Source organism: Aulostomus chinensis, chromosome 15 (assembly GCF_037954235.1).
Source record: "Aulostomus chinensis isolate RoL2024-O1b breed Wild chromosome 15, RoL_Achi_v1.0, whole genome shotgun sequence".
Lineage (NCBI taxonomy): Eukaryota > Metazoa > Chordata > Actinopteri > Syngnathiformes > Aulostomidae > Aulostomus > Aulostomus chinensis.
In genome coordinates, this window is record NC_141334.1 from 5,162,506 (window position 1) to 5,177,019 (window position 14,514).

Consider the following 14,514-nt stretch of genomic DNA (forward strand, 5'->3'; position numbering starts at 1 on the left):
CAAGCTGCAGTCAGAGTTGCACCCTGGGGTTAGAACAAAATAATATGCTTCAATAACAGAAAGGGAAAATGTGGTTTCATTCACCAGGACATTCTAAAAGTTATCGAGCAATAAGCCCATTTGCCCTCTTTGCTGGAGATGATCCTTAGACCAAATTAAAGCAACATTATACGTCATTTTCCTCCAAGCCTTCATCAGAACTGGATTATACTCGTCTGGTTCTCATTATCATGATATCTCACGAGCGCCTTCAGGGAACTCATTCAAATTTGGGAGAGAAAAAATACCCACTGAGACTGAGGGCTGATTGGAAAATATTTGGTGGTCAAAAGTCAAGGTTTTTAATGACACATTGAATAAAGCAAATATCTCAGGCCAACACCTTGAATGGGAAATGGGAATCTCTCTACATTTTTGGGCAAAGATCCACTGGGACGAGTGGATGAACTGATCAGATTTTGGTGGTCAAAGGTCAAGGTCGCCTCTCGTCATCACGATATCTCAGGAAACCCTTGAGTTCTTTGACTAGAACTCAGGAATGAATTGATGGGGATTTGTCAGTCAGGGGTGAAAGGTCACTGTCACCTGACATGATCAAACATACCGCTAGCGTACACTGGGACTCAAGGAGGATTCATTCGCTCCAAACCAGTTGATGGAAACACACCCAATGTAAATTTCCTTTTTGGAACATATCCACAGCCTACTCATGATTCCTTTGACCAGTGAATGAAAACACAGCTACCGTCTCTCTTGACCCACATGTCTACACAACTCTGCAGGTCCTTCATGATGCCCAGCAGCTCATCGCGAAACTTAACCAGAAATCCATTTACAGCAGTGCTCAGCTTTTATTCAGCTCATTTCTTAGCCAGTGGTTCTGCCAGCCAGTAGTGTTGGTCAACTGGAAACTAATCCAGAATAATGTGGCTCTAGAACTGAAGGAGTCTGCTGTACCTCGAAGAGACGCTTGCCAAAATGAATTAAACCTCATGAGTCCAACTGAGTGCAACACCATAAATGCCTTTGAGGAGTCTTTACCTGCACTGTTCTCTCCATTCACATGATTTACTGCATCACGACCGCAGAGGTACACAAAAGACACATAATTCTTTGAGACAGATTGGGGAGGCAGTGTACTTTTGTCTTTAGATGTGGAACTTTGTATTACTTACTTGTTTTAAATCAAACTGGGACATTAAAAGTGACTTCTTACTTTTGAGTTTTCCTGCACATTTGCAAAACAAAACACACCAATCATTTATGTCAGCGATGGTTTCCTCTCTTTTTGGGTTTAATTCTCCAAACAAAATGCTACACTGTGATATGAAAAGGTTTGAAAAAGGGGATCCCGAAAGCTAAGTGAGCCTATGAACTGTAAAATATTTCAAACTGCTGCAATTTTTTCTGCAACAAACCCTGAGCCTGAGACAAAAGCATTCTCTGAGGACCTCTGAATGTGAAACAATCTTTTACTGCAGGATTGTGGATGGCCTGCTTCCATGAGGGCAACAGGTCTCCAGACTCATAGAGCTTTAAAGTTGCATGTTGCAATACTCTGACACAACACTTTTTTCGTACACAGTGGTTAGACATAGGCACAAAAACAGAGTCTGGGTTTGGAAAAGATCATTGATTCAGGTTCAAAGCTGAGAACCAACACTCACAACTGCTGTCATGAAATCAACAGCTGGCTTCCTCGGCTACCGCAGCGTATCGACTCCCCATGAGCGACCATTCGCTATCGAAATATAGTGTCATCATGAAACAGCAGGCCATCCATCCATTTTCTACCTCTTATCCTGTAAAGGGTCGTGGGGGGTGGAGCCTATCCCAGCAGCCTTCAGGCAAGAGGCGGGGGTCACCCTGGACGGGTCACCAGTCCATCGCAGGGCCAACACATAGAGACAGACAACCATTCACACTCACAGTCACACCTACAGTCAATTTAGAGTCTGGATTAACCTCGTCCCCTCTTGATGTCTTTGGACTGTGGGAGGAAGCTGGAGTACCGGAGAGAACCCACACAGGCACAGGGAGAACAAGCAGACTCACACAGAAAGACCCCGTGCTCCAGCCGGGGCATCGAACCCGGAACCTTCTTGTTGTGAGGCCACAGTGCTGACCACTGCACCACCGTGCTGCCACCATCATAAAACCTTTATCCACTCAACATGAATCTCAGTAACTGTCACCTTCCTATCAAACCACCTCCTGCTTCCTCCACCTACACAGATCTGTCACCCCTTTTGTTGATGTCCAATGTCTTTCTGTTTTCCTGTGGTCGTGGTTACCACAGCCACTAAATGGCATTGGTCAACTGTATATCATTATAAATCATTTTCGCTGCTCATATGTACAACCTTTTTTGTTCATTCTTCCAGGGGAAAGGCTACGTTTGGACCCTGGATAGCCAGGCTCACTTTCCCCCTCAAACAACGCTCCGGGCCACTGCCTTAAACTGAAGCAAATGGGACCAAAAAAACCCAAACAGTGACGATTAAGGATTTTATTGCGGCTGTTTTCTTGTTTTTATTATCTTTCTAAAGGACAGCTATAACATAAACTATAGCTAGACTCCACACAAGGAGCTTTTAAGATAGGGGCATTAACTTGGCCTACATATAGCACCTTTAAAAACTTCATTTAGTAACTTTCAGCCGTGCAGTCATTTAACTCTTCAGCTCCGTAAAAAAAAAAAAATCATACTTGAAAGTTCTGAGGAAATTACCTGAAAAGGAAACCAGACAATTTAATTAACTTGAAATGTAAAAAAAAAAAAAAAAAAAAAAAAAAAATTGCATTAACATTAAGTTAATAATAAAAGATTATTCCTGCATTTATGAATTTTAAAATAAGTGCTCTAATCACTCTCCATTTAGCAGCCATCAAACATATGCCAAGCTTTAAACTGGGCATGAATAGTTGCATAAATCTTTCAGTATGCACTTATCTACAGTGAGTTCATCATCCAGGGACCCTGACTCCCTCCAAGGCCATTCATTTTTCATGGAGCCCTGCTGGCGATGTCCACCAGCGGAGCTGGGAAATTACTGTGAGAATCTCATGCTTTGTGGTTGGAATACAAACAAGCACAGCAACGTTTTTGTCATTAATGCAAAAATATAATCTCCAACCTTTGCTTACATCTGTCATTGCTGGGCGTCTCTACAAACACGCAGAATTTCTGTCACTTTACACACTGCATCGTCCTCTGTGTGACTGATGCTGATGTTTAGAATAAGACCTGAGAAAAGTTAAGACCGACATTGTGAATAACTGTGGAATCAGGATTCATTTATGCAGCATCAAACAATGTCACAAAAGTCTGACGTGCCGCTCGTCGCTGCTGACGTTTGCCTCGGGTTGTGTTTGTGTTTGTTTGATGCAGGGTAGAGAAATAGGAGCAGGACAGCTTTTTTTTTTTTTTTTTTTGGTTAAATTTCCTTTCAGCTCACATCCAGACTTTTCAAAGAACTTTGAAATTCTTTTGGTTTATCACTGCTCTGCGTAACCGTTGGCCCTTGGCTCTCATTATACACTCATACATCTTAAGGTTGTTTAGAAATTCATATTTTCCTTCGAATAAATAAAATGTAAATGATTACAAATCACTGCTTCAGACCGCTTCCATCTAGTTGCCTCCGGCCAGGAGGTCACGTTTTTCGTGGCAGTTATGAGAGTCCCAGCCTGTAAGTATCTACAGGCGGGGATGAGCGAATCTGCCATAACCTGGTACAATGTATCTTTCCTTGTTATACATGAGGTTGATGCTGTGTTGTGCACGGACCCTGTCAAAATAGATGGAATAACAAACTCAATTTAGTGCCACCTAGTGGTTACAGGACATAGGATGGATTTAACGAACAGCATTTAATTTACAATTGAGAGAATTTGTCACTTGAACAACTCAGAGTCCATTGATGCAGTTTGTGTTCTCCTCCAAAATCATCCTTACATGTGAGCTCAGTCATAAACACTTAAGACAAATATCGGGTAAGGATTATAAATCAAGACGCAACGACTCCTCTGTAATTCAAACCTCCCTCGTGCAGTACATCTTGGGATACTGGTGACCGTTAACAGCCCATTTTTTTAATATATATTAGAATGCGGCATTGACTTTCTCTCCACATTTCATCCTCATCCCTGCTCATGGAACTGGGACACGCTGGGTGGAGTGGCGGAATCAGTGACATCCACTGTATTTTCACAGTATTTTCAAGCCTCAGTAGGTCAACGTGCAGCCTCGTTTTAGAAACGTCTCCTCTTGCTCTCCTTCACCCACTCCTCTATATTTGTCACAGCCTGCAGGAATCTTCCAGTCGGGAGGAGCAGAGATCGGTTTGCTTCCAGTCTGAAGGCTTTTACAACTTATTTGAAGGGACACTTTGGTAAAGATGAACTCTGCTCATCAGAAAATTGTTATTCAAGAGTGGTATTAATATGAAAACAGGTGCTTTAGAGACTTATCTTTGAATCTTTGGCGAGCTGGGTGTCAGGGCCTCAAAGGACACTGATTTGATCTTTTCAGTCATCAACATAATTGATCGAGAAAATCATAAGTTTCTTTTGGAAGGAAGCGTGAAGATCTCTAAAAGGTCTTTTTGAAACTAAAAATGGGACTTTTTCAGTGGAATTCTTAAAAGGGGAGGTTTCACTGACATTTTGGGATGACACAACCACGCAGTTGTATGAAATTTAAACTAAATGGCTGCAACTATCTTGAGAATGGACTCGGTTTTATAGTGTGCTTTTCTACCTGAGCGGCACTCAAAGCGCTTTACAGTGACATCTCATTCACTCATTCACACTCACACACTGATGGTGGAGGCTGCCACGCAAGGCAGCCAACCTACTCATCAGGAGCAATTGTGGGTTCAGCCTTGCTCAAGGACACTTCGACATGGTCGAACCAGCGACCCTTCGGTTGCTAGAGGGCCACTCTACCCCTGAGCCATGCTGCCCTTGAGAATTAGGTGGCTCTTGCATGTACTTCTATACGTGTGACGCCCTACCAAACCTGGGCACTGACCTGGGTTTGAGTTCTATAATTGTCTCCTCTGAGATGCAAAAAAAAACAAAATGCAAACCACATTCAAATGGATGCATACTTCCCATAAATAATTTAGCATCAGAATGCACAACAAGACAATGTGGGAAAACCTTCACAATGTGGCGCAAATCACGTAACATTTGACTGACCACACCCTCACGGTGGTGACAGATCAGGGTCTGTTACGTAAAACTAACTGAACTCTTCGTAGGTGTTATTTAACCGGGATTCAATGCGAGAAGTATTAAGATACTGATGCAATGGAAGCACTTCACGGACTAAATTTGAGGGGGGAAACCAGCTGGCGCCAGCTGACGGGTATACTGGACCTTTAAAGCAGCTGCAGCTCTTCATTCAGATGCTGAGTGGAGCAGCAGATGCGCGGAGGAGGGACGTATTGTTTTTTTTTGTTTTTTTTTTTCTTCCCTGAGAAAACCCAGACTACAGCTCTGCTCTAATCGCATTTTAAAACACTACTTTCACGCGTGATGAAGGATCTTCCCCTTTTTCTCATAGTGTGTAGTTAGGGAGAAGTGCTGCCCTGGATGCGGACTTGGAGAATTGCGGCAATCGGAGAGCGTCCTGGATGATCGGAGCTCAGCGGCAGCAGAAGGAGCAGCAGCAGCATCACATTGTATGAAATGCGTCACCCGCGATCCGGTTTCCCCATTTACACACATCAGCTCTCCACTCACGGACTGTTCCCTGCACTGACTCTTTCACCTGGTAAGGCTTTCCTTTATTTATGATCCTCCTTGAACGTAACGGCTTGACATGGAACAAATTATCATTTGCGTAAACCATGTCGTTATTGTTCCTACCAGCGGGCTGCGTACAGTGCAGGAAAGAATGGCTTCTATTAGGCTTAATGGTCCAGGCCCCGCACATTACAATAGATGATGTATTGTCCCGACTTCCACCCCACCTTGCTTTCATATCAACGTCGGTGTCAGGCAGCATATTGAACAGCTGGAAATCTACCAGCAGCCTGATCAGCAGCATATCGATGACGGGTTCGCCGTCCTGCATTGTGATTTTTTAAGTGTAAACTGGCAAAATAACCCCCCACCCCCCACCCCACCACCACCACCACCAGCTGGACTGGTTTTATTCATGCAGCCAAGGCCAGTTAACGGGTGGGCGGCTTTCTGACAGGCAGCTTCCTCTGGAGGTGGATGAGCGGGGTCTCATGTGTCTCCCCTCTCTCAGGTAACCACATGCGCGGGCCGGTGTCACCGCGCTGAGCCCGGAGAGCACAGAAGGGTAACTGGGGCTCAGAGAGTCAATAGAGACCAGGGAAAGGAGGACCGGATGACATCCAGAACCTCCGAGGCCTCGGGGCTGTCGGTGCCGCTGCACCGCTGTCACGGAGTCTTCCAGGGCAACAGTAACGGCACCTGCGTGGAGCAGCTCAGCATCTTTCCGCCGTTCTCCTCCACCCTCGCGCTCCTCGTGCTGGTGGCCGTGCTCGTGGGGATCATCCTCGTTTCCTTGGCAACCTTCCACTTCCACAAGAGGAAGCTCCGGAATAGGAAGATCCAGCGCGCGCAGGAGGAATACGAGCGCGACAGTCGCAGCCCCGCGCGCGCCGCCGGCGAGCCCGCGAGGCCGTGCGTCATCGTCCGGCCGGTGAGATGTGAAGACGAGAAGCTCTCGCGCCAGAGCTCGGAGAGCGAGGATGTGGCGGAAGCGGCGGAGGACAACGCGGCGGGGCACGCGGCGGAGCACGCGGCGGTTTCTCTGGACTGTTAAATTAAACTTCAGGGAAAACGAGACTGTGGAATAAAACAGGAAAAGCAATAAGGCACAAAGAACTCCACACACATCTCTGCTGCTTGTAGATGACTTAGAACCCATCAGAAAATTAAAAAAAATAATAATTTAAAAAATGCAGAATACTGAGCAGAACAGTTGTAGGCCTTTAGAGACGGTGGCACATTACAGGCCACACACCTTAATACACTCGTATATAGCCAACCGGTAACCTTATGAACTGTACTTGCCTGCTTCGACTCTTGGACCTCTTCCTCTACCCCAGCTTTGTTTAAACTTTGAACATGTTTAAACTTTAAATCCTGGGACGTGGGACACACACACACACACACACACACACACACACACACACACACACACATAAACACACACGATTGTGTTGAATTATTTAGGATTGGTGACACAACACACACCATAACGGCTTCGCTGATCTTCCTTGGCATGTCCTCTGACACACTACCAGTATGTAGTTAGACTATAATGGATGTTGTGGTGCTGTTAGGCAGCGCAAAGCTGCATATAGGCTATAGAAAAAAATGGCTTATTTGTTTGCGTAGTATTTTTCCTTCAATTAAGTGACTTATGATATTTGCATAAAGTACTAGTCCTCCAATAACTGTTAGACATCTGTAGGTAGCTCTAGTTAGTCTGACAGGATGCAAGACTTTTTTGCTGTAGTTATGCACACAAGAGTTTTTTCTTTAACGTGTCAGATAGTACAATTTTAGCGCTAATACAGTATTTTCCTTTTTTGAGTATTTATAATGTATTCAGAGATGTAATAAATGGAGACTTCTTCCAAAAGTGGGCTTTGGTTCAAGCCGGTCTTTTTCTTTCTATCTTTCTTCTTCTTTTGTTTTTTTTTCTCTCCTTTTTTTCCCGATTCTTTATATTGTATCATAGTGGACCTAATAGAAATTCAGTGTCATTTAATATATGACTTCACTGTAAATGTATGCCATTATGAGAGCTGGAATGTTTTACAGTAACATCTTTCTGGAATTCATGTAATCTGCCTTATCAAAGGAATATATGTAATATTCAAAGTTTATAAATAAATACATACGAGTTATGTACAACATTTCATCGCTTGTGTACTCTCTCAGACACACACACACACACACACACACACGATCGCTAGTACTGGTACACATTCACACAACAGAGGGAATATTTGAAACTACGCAAATGTTTTTGGGTGGATTTTAGATACCGGTCCCAGCGGACGAGTTCAAAAAAACCATCTCAAGAGACAGCTGGACACATTCAAACATAAACCAATAGAATACAGCATTTGAACGCTGCACAGAATCATTTCCAGTTTATGAAGAACAAGCTCCGGCGTACAGACCCTAGCAGTCTCTCAGTGTGATTTATTGACATGAAGGTTATCCATAGAAGTAGTCTTAATCTGGACATCCCTTTAATGGTGCCAGAGCATGTCTGATTGGGGGTCAGTGGAAGTGAATCAGCATCAGTCAGTGTGTTGGCCAAGTACCAGGACACCATGTTCCTAACTGTCCCCAGCAAAAAAAAGGCCAGGGAATATGAAGCATCCTTTGGCAGACCTCCAGCCCAGGAAGATGTACCGACAGGCTGCCCGCAGCCCGTCTATCTTACCTCATTGCAATAAGTGCAACGGAATGGAACAATTTATCTTTTCAGAGGAATTGGAGGTAAGTCAGTGACAGATGACTAATGCATTTTAGATTCAAGCATGTGTTTCCGTCACAACCGTTTATTGATTAGAATCAAGAAACACCATACATGTCACTAGCATGGAATATAAGCAGAGGCTTTGACTGAGTGGCACCCTGTGGTGAAATAAAAACCGATCCCTTACAAATAAATTCAGAATTCAGATCTTTTACTGCAGGCAAGCAGCAGTCAAGGCCAGATGACATTAAAAACCTCTACAATTATTGTTAAATTGTATTTATGAATATATTTAAATATTTGTGGTGAGTAGGGAGATGGATGAAGCTGACTGACAGCCAGTGAGAGTGGGTGAGTACACAAGAGGTGGATGATGTCTGTGGCTAATAAATCGATATTTGGTGGAGGTCAGTGGCTGCAAATGGGTGGAGGACAGTGAATGGATAGAAGCCAGAGGGTAGACTTGGATGGAGGCCAGAGGGTAGGAATGAATGGAGGTCAATAACTTGGAATGGGTGGAGGCCAGAGAGGGAGGAGGTCAATGATCAGGAATGGATGGAGGCCAGAGAAGAAGGAGGTCAATGATCAGGTATGGATGGAGGCCAGAGAAGAAGGAGGTCAATGATCAGGTATGGATGGAGGCCAGTGGCTAGGAATGGATGGAGGTCAATAACTTGGAATGGGTGGAGGCCAGAGAGGGAGGAGGTCAATGATCAGGAATGGATGGAGGCCAGAGAAGAAGGAGGTCAATGATCATGGATGGAGGCCAGAGAAGAAGGAGGTCAATGATCAGGTATGGATGGAGGCCAGTGGCTCGACTTGGATGGAGGCCAGAGGCTAGGAATGGATGGAGGCTCGAGAAGAGGAGGTCAATGATCATGGATGGAGGCCAGTGGCTAGGAATGGATGGAGGTCAATAACTTGGAATGATTGGGAATGGATGGAGCCCAGAGGTCAGGAATGGATGGAGGCCAGAAAAGAAGGAGGTCAATGATCAGGTATGGATGGAGGCCAGTGGCTAGACTTGGAAGGAGGCCAGAGACTAGGAATGGATGGAGGCCAGAGGCCAATAATAGATGGAGGTCCATGGGTGGGAATGGATGGAGCCTGTGACTATACTTAGATGGAGGCCAACAAACTGGATTTTATAAAGTTCATTTGACAAAGTATGGACGGAGTTCGGAGGCCAAGTTTGTGATCCTAGGCCAACAGAGGATGGATGTCAGGAACAGAAAGAGGAGGTTCAGTAACCAGGAAGAGATGGAGGTTGGTGGTAGGATGTGGACGGATTTCAGAGACCAGGAAAGGATGGAGCCCAGTGGCTGGACTTGGATGAAAGATCAGAGGCCTGATGGGCGGAGATGAGCATCCAGGAGTGGATGAAAGTCAGTGGCTAGGAATGAAAGAGGGTCGGTAACCTGGACAGGAAGGAAGCTGTGGCCAGGAATGAACGGAGGTCAATCAACTCTGGTTGGAGGAAGGTCATTAACGAGAAATGGACCAGAGACCAAGGTCCTGATCTGTGGTCAGAAGAGGATGGAGACGACTGGCCGGGACTAGATGATGGTCTGCGGCTATGAACACGTGAAGTTCAGTGGCTGGAGGTGGTTAGAGGTGAATGATCCATGGCCAGAAACAGATGTAGGTCAGCGGGGACCACGTGGATGATTGTCACTGATAAATCAGTGTTCAGTGGGGACAGGCTGGACGAGCATCAGCGGTTTGGGACGGATGAAGGTCAACGTGAAGGGAGAAAAGGACTGCGGTTGAGTCACCCGCTGAGCTCCCTACGAAGGAAGAACATAGAGAGACTTTCGTGTGATTTAGCTTATCTCTGGGAGTAGCCTAGTTATTGTGTATAGCCTCATTTAGAATTAATGCGGCCAGTTTTCAGGCTTTTGTTGTCCCAGGAGGCTTCCCATTGCTGCAGAGAGACTTTGCGAGGGACGCCGGTTGGACAGTCAGTGGATTATGTCCTCTGAGGCTGTTTATTATAGCCGGGTGGTACTCAGATAGCTGGCGTTCATTAAACTTAGATTAGAGACACATTTTCTCTGAGTAATTGATTATTTAATGATTAGTGATGGGGCTTACGGCGATGTCTGTGAGAGCACAAGTCCAGTTTTTGGACGGAGACAACTGCAGGGCTCGCGTTTAGAGATTTGTGGTTCGAAATAATGGTCTGTAAAGATTTCAATTACTCCTCCGTATTTACCGTGGCACTGACATAAGGTCAGAAATTCCTCCTGCAGAACAAATATCACATTATCATTGAGATGGAATCTGTTAAAGGGTGAACTTTTTGGCACACAAGAATCTCATAATTTAATAGATGATTTTTAACAGTCACGCTCCAAAATGTAAGCACCTTTTGTTTCGTTCGTACTTTCAATGCTGTTATTAAAAAGGCTCCAAGAAGTCCAGAGCTTTTTTTTTTTTTTTTTTTTTTTAAAGGCCTTCAGGGGCTTAACATTTTATTTAACGCACTTGAATTTTATTTCATTTTTTTGAAGACGTTTCTCTTCTCTCACGAGAGGTTTCTTCAGTTTGAATGTCACAAAGATGAGAGGTTGAAGAACTTCACGTAGGTTCGGTCGTATTCTTCTGTCTGGCTGGTAAAGGAAGAACCCGTTACATTTTGGTGCAGATCAAAATAGCAAACGGTAAATATTGCATTTCAGTTGCATGCCTAAGTGAAGTCAAAGCTTTTCGGTCCTTTTTTTTAAAAATTTTTTTAATTAGTTAGCATTGGTGGCAAAATGGAAGAAGAAATGTTCTCATTTCTTCACACATCACCATAATGCAACAATGGCCGTGACGTCTAACCACCAAACTCTTTCCAGTTTTTCCTCGAGTCCCAGTGGATATTATTGTGCTGAATTTGATGAATTCCCTTAAGATGTTGCTGACATATTGTGTCAACGTGAGGTGACAGTAAACTTTGACCTCCAAAATCTTTTAAATTCACCTTCAAGTATCAATGGATATTCAGTTTGACAAAATTCCCTGATTTACTGAGATATTGCTAAAATGTAACGCTCAGCTTTGACAACCAGAATACTGTAGTTCATCTCTGCGTCCCAGAGGATGTTGGTGAAACTCCCTCAAGGCGTTCCTGGGGTATTGCAATCAAATGAGGTGACAGTTACCTTGACCTGTGACCACCAAATATTTTTTTTCTATTCATTCTTGTGTCCAAGCGGATGTTTGTGCCAAATTTGAATACGTTTCCTCAAGATGTCCCTGACATGGATGGACGGACCTTTGGATGGACTTCCTGAACACATAGCGCCTCCAGCCCCGCTGCCAGAGCAGCAGAGGCATACATTTTGGCTGAATTCAACCTCAAATTTAAGTTTTGTACACACAAACTTTAATCCAAGCGTCTATACAATGATAATGAACAGTATATTTACACATGATGAAATTATCTGAGGGCAGCACAGTGGCGCAGTGGTCCTCACAGCAAGAAGGTTCTGGGTTCGAGCCCCGGCTCCAGCACAGGATCTTCCTGTGTGGAGTCTCCATGTTCTCCCTGTTCCTGTGTGGGTTCTCTCTGGTACCCCGGCTTCCTCCCACAGTCCAAAGACATCAAGAGGGGACCAGGTTAATCCAGACACTAAATTGACCGTAGGTGTGACTGTGAGTGTGAATGGTTGTTTGTCTCTATGTGTTGGCCCTGTGATGGACTGGTGACCTGTCCAGGGTGAAACCCGCCTCTCGCCCAAAGGCTGCTGGGATAGGCTCCACCCCCCCCCCCCCCCCCCCACACACACACACACACACAACCCTTAACAGGATAAGAGGTAGAAAATGGATGGATGGATGGAAATGACCTGAAACCAGTCATTCCTGTGTTGGTATAGGCTGCTAAATCACAACGGGACTGGGTTGATTTCTGATGCAGATTTTCCCACAATAAGAATAAGACTGAACGTGTTGGCCCTCATTTGAGTGGTAAAACAAAGCCTGGCAGCTTAAGTTTTTGGCTGCACAGAATAATGGGTTTCTGGTTGAACTGAAAATAAAACTAACACCCTCACAACAGCCCACCAGCCTCAATCCTGTGGAGCATCATTGACAAAGGACCACACTTTAACTTCACTAAATCACACACAGAAACCTGTAAAAAAATAAATAAATTCAGCCCACATTAAATTTTTTTTTTTTTTTTTTTTTAGCAGTAATCCATTAGGATTTAAAATGTTTCCTGAAGTAGAGGGATGAATGCAGCTGTCTCAAATTGATGAGGCTTTGCCATCAACTTTACAGCTCACCCTGATTGTTCCTCTGAGCCGCATTAGCAGATTAGTTCTGTGCTGGATATCACAACTCAGCGCCATGACAAGTGGCAGTTTGCTGTCGGGACAAGAGGACACAGCTGCTCCGATTCTCACCCCTGCTGTCAGGGTTCGAGGCGGATGATTTGTCACCCCCGCCGTCCCCTCACATGATTCATAGCTGCAGGTTGAGGTGGCGGCTGTGGAGGAACCAAACACTTAGACACGAATCTCCACTGATCTACAGGTAAATGGCTGAATAATGTATGAGCCTTGTTGAAAGATTTCGCCTTTAAACTTCTAGCTCGTCTTACCGCACCTATAGGAGGGGCGTGGCTGTTAGCCATCAGCAGCTTCCAGCTAAATGTACACGGCCTGCTCTTTCTGCATTCTTGAGTCACAGAAGTAAAATAGGAGGGGAAAAAAACATCAGCGAGAAGTCAGGATTCAACAATTAGTGAATGCTTGAAAGGCAAAATACGCTTCTTGGGTGATGGATCACTTTAATATCAGATACAATTGTTGTTGTTGTTGTTTTTTTAACCTTTGGATTCATCACTGCACTGGACTGGCCAGAACAATCGAACCATTAAATTCTATTTCAGACTCCAAGTAATAACTCCCCTCCAACACTTAACCGCAACACATGACTAGACCAATCCCACATGCACTTACACCACTTCCATCTTATAAAAATAACTGTAGTCATTTTTTCACACTTACAATAAAATCTGGAGGAAGATCATCTATCACATTTGAGCAATATCTTCTGCTACACAGCTCAAACACACGTATTAACTTCACTTTTTGGAAGCAACAGCTGCAGCTGCTTTTTTACAGCGTTTGTGTCCTTTGTGTTTTGCTGTTTTGGGGCATCTTAGTCTTCTACCTGCAGCAGATCGCAATCCTGCTGTAGACCAGCTTTTGAGTTCAGGTGAATATAACTGTCACAATCGTCTGTTACTTTTAATATATTTCATGTAAAACGAATGTCGTACTCTGACCTTCGACCCTTTCTCAGTCGATGCTTTGACATGTTTTGGTTTGGCATTTGCTGATGTTGGAGCGATTCGGTCTCTTGTCCAGGATTCTTGGCGGGACAGACAAAGCGTTTGCTCGCGCTGTCGCTCGAAAAAAAAAAGACACGTTATTTTTCCTGAGTCCAAGTCAAGTCTCTTGCTTCTTTCTGAATATTTCTCTCCCAATTCGGTTCTAAAGCTCATTACCCACATGTGTCTGGTCCAGGTCTTTGTGGTTACTGACTTGCTGGTCTGGAGATGACACACGAACCACGTGAGTAGTTGCTGGCCACCCTAAGGACGCACATGACAAGAGAGAAGGAATTTCAGTTCATCAGACACTTCTGTATTGTGAATGCATCGATTTTTCAAAAGAGCCAAACCCAGAGTCACACTCAGGTCAGGCTGGTGCACTTGGGTCCCTATCTTTGGTATGCGATGCCACTCCAGAACCAGCAGATCATGTTAAAAAAAAAAAAAAAAAAGTCAACAAGGTGATCAAATCAAGAGGACAGTTCACATTTGGTTACAAAGGTCATCTGTAAAAGGCAAATGAGCTTAAATGTTCCAGAAATGACTTGAGGGAAAACTTAAAAACAGAAAGATATTTAAACTGATTTAATGTGTCTGCAATCTGATGGATTCAAGTCGAGGTTTGTTCTGTTTCCCTCGGACTAATTCAGCCGCTTACATAAACTCACTGTCTGCCTGACTTCCTCTCATTTGTCTT

The 14,514-nt window shown here is 44.3% G+C and overlaps 1 protein-coding gene across 1 annotated transcript; it reads left to right on the plus strand.

Moving 5' to 3' along the window:
* Nucleotides 1-5,268: 5,268 nt before the first annotated feature.
* On the plus strand, nt 5,269-7,910 carry LOC147248395 (uncharacterized protein C11orf87-like). Its single transcript, XM_086226485.1, has 2 exons — nt 5,269-5,782; nt 6,266-7,910. The coding sequence occupies exon 2, from the start codon at nt 6,368-6,370 to the stop codon at nt 6,806-6,808; it is 441 nt and encodes a 146-aa protein (XP_086082611.1). The 5' UTR covers nt 5,269-5,782; nt 6,266-6,367; the 3' UTR covers nt 6,809-7,910.
* Nucleotides 7,911-14,514: the final 6,604 nt, after the last annotated feature.

Coding starts and splice junctions, on each gene's coding strand:
- LOC147248395 (XM_086226485.1), top strand. CDS start 6,368: ATGACATCCAGAACCTCCGAGGCCTCGGGGCTGTCGGTGCCGCTGCAC.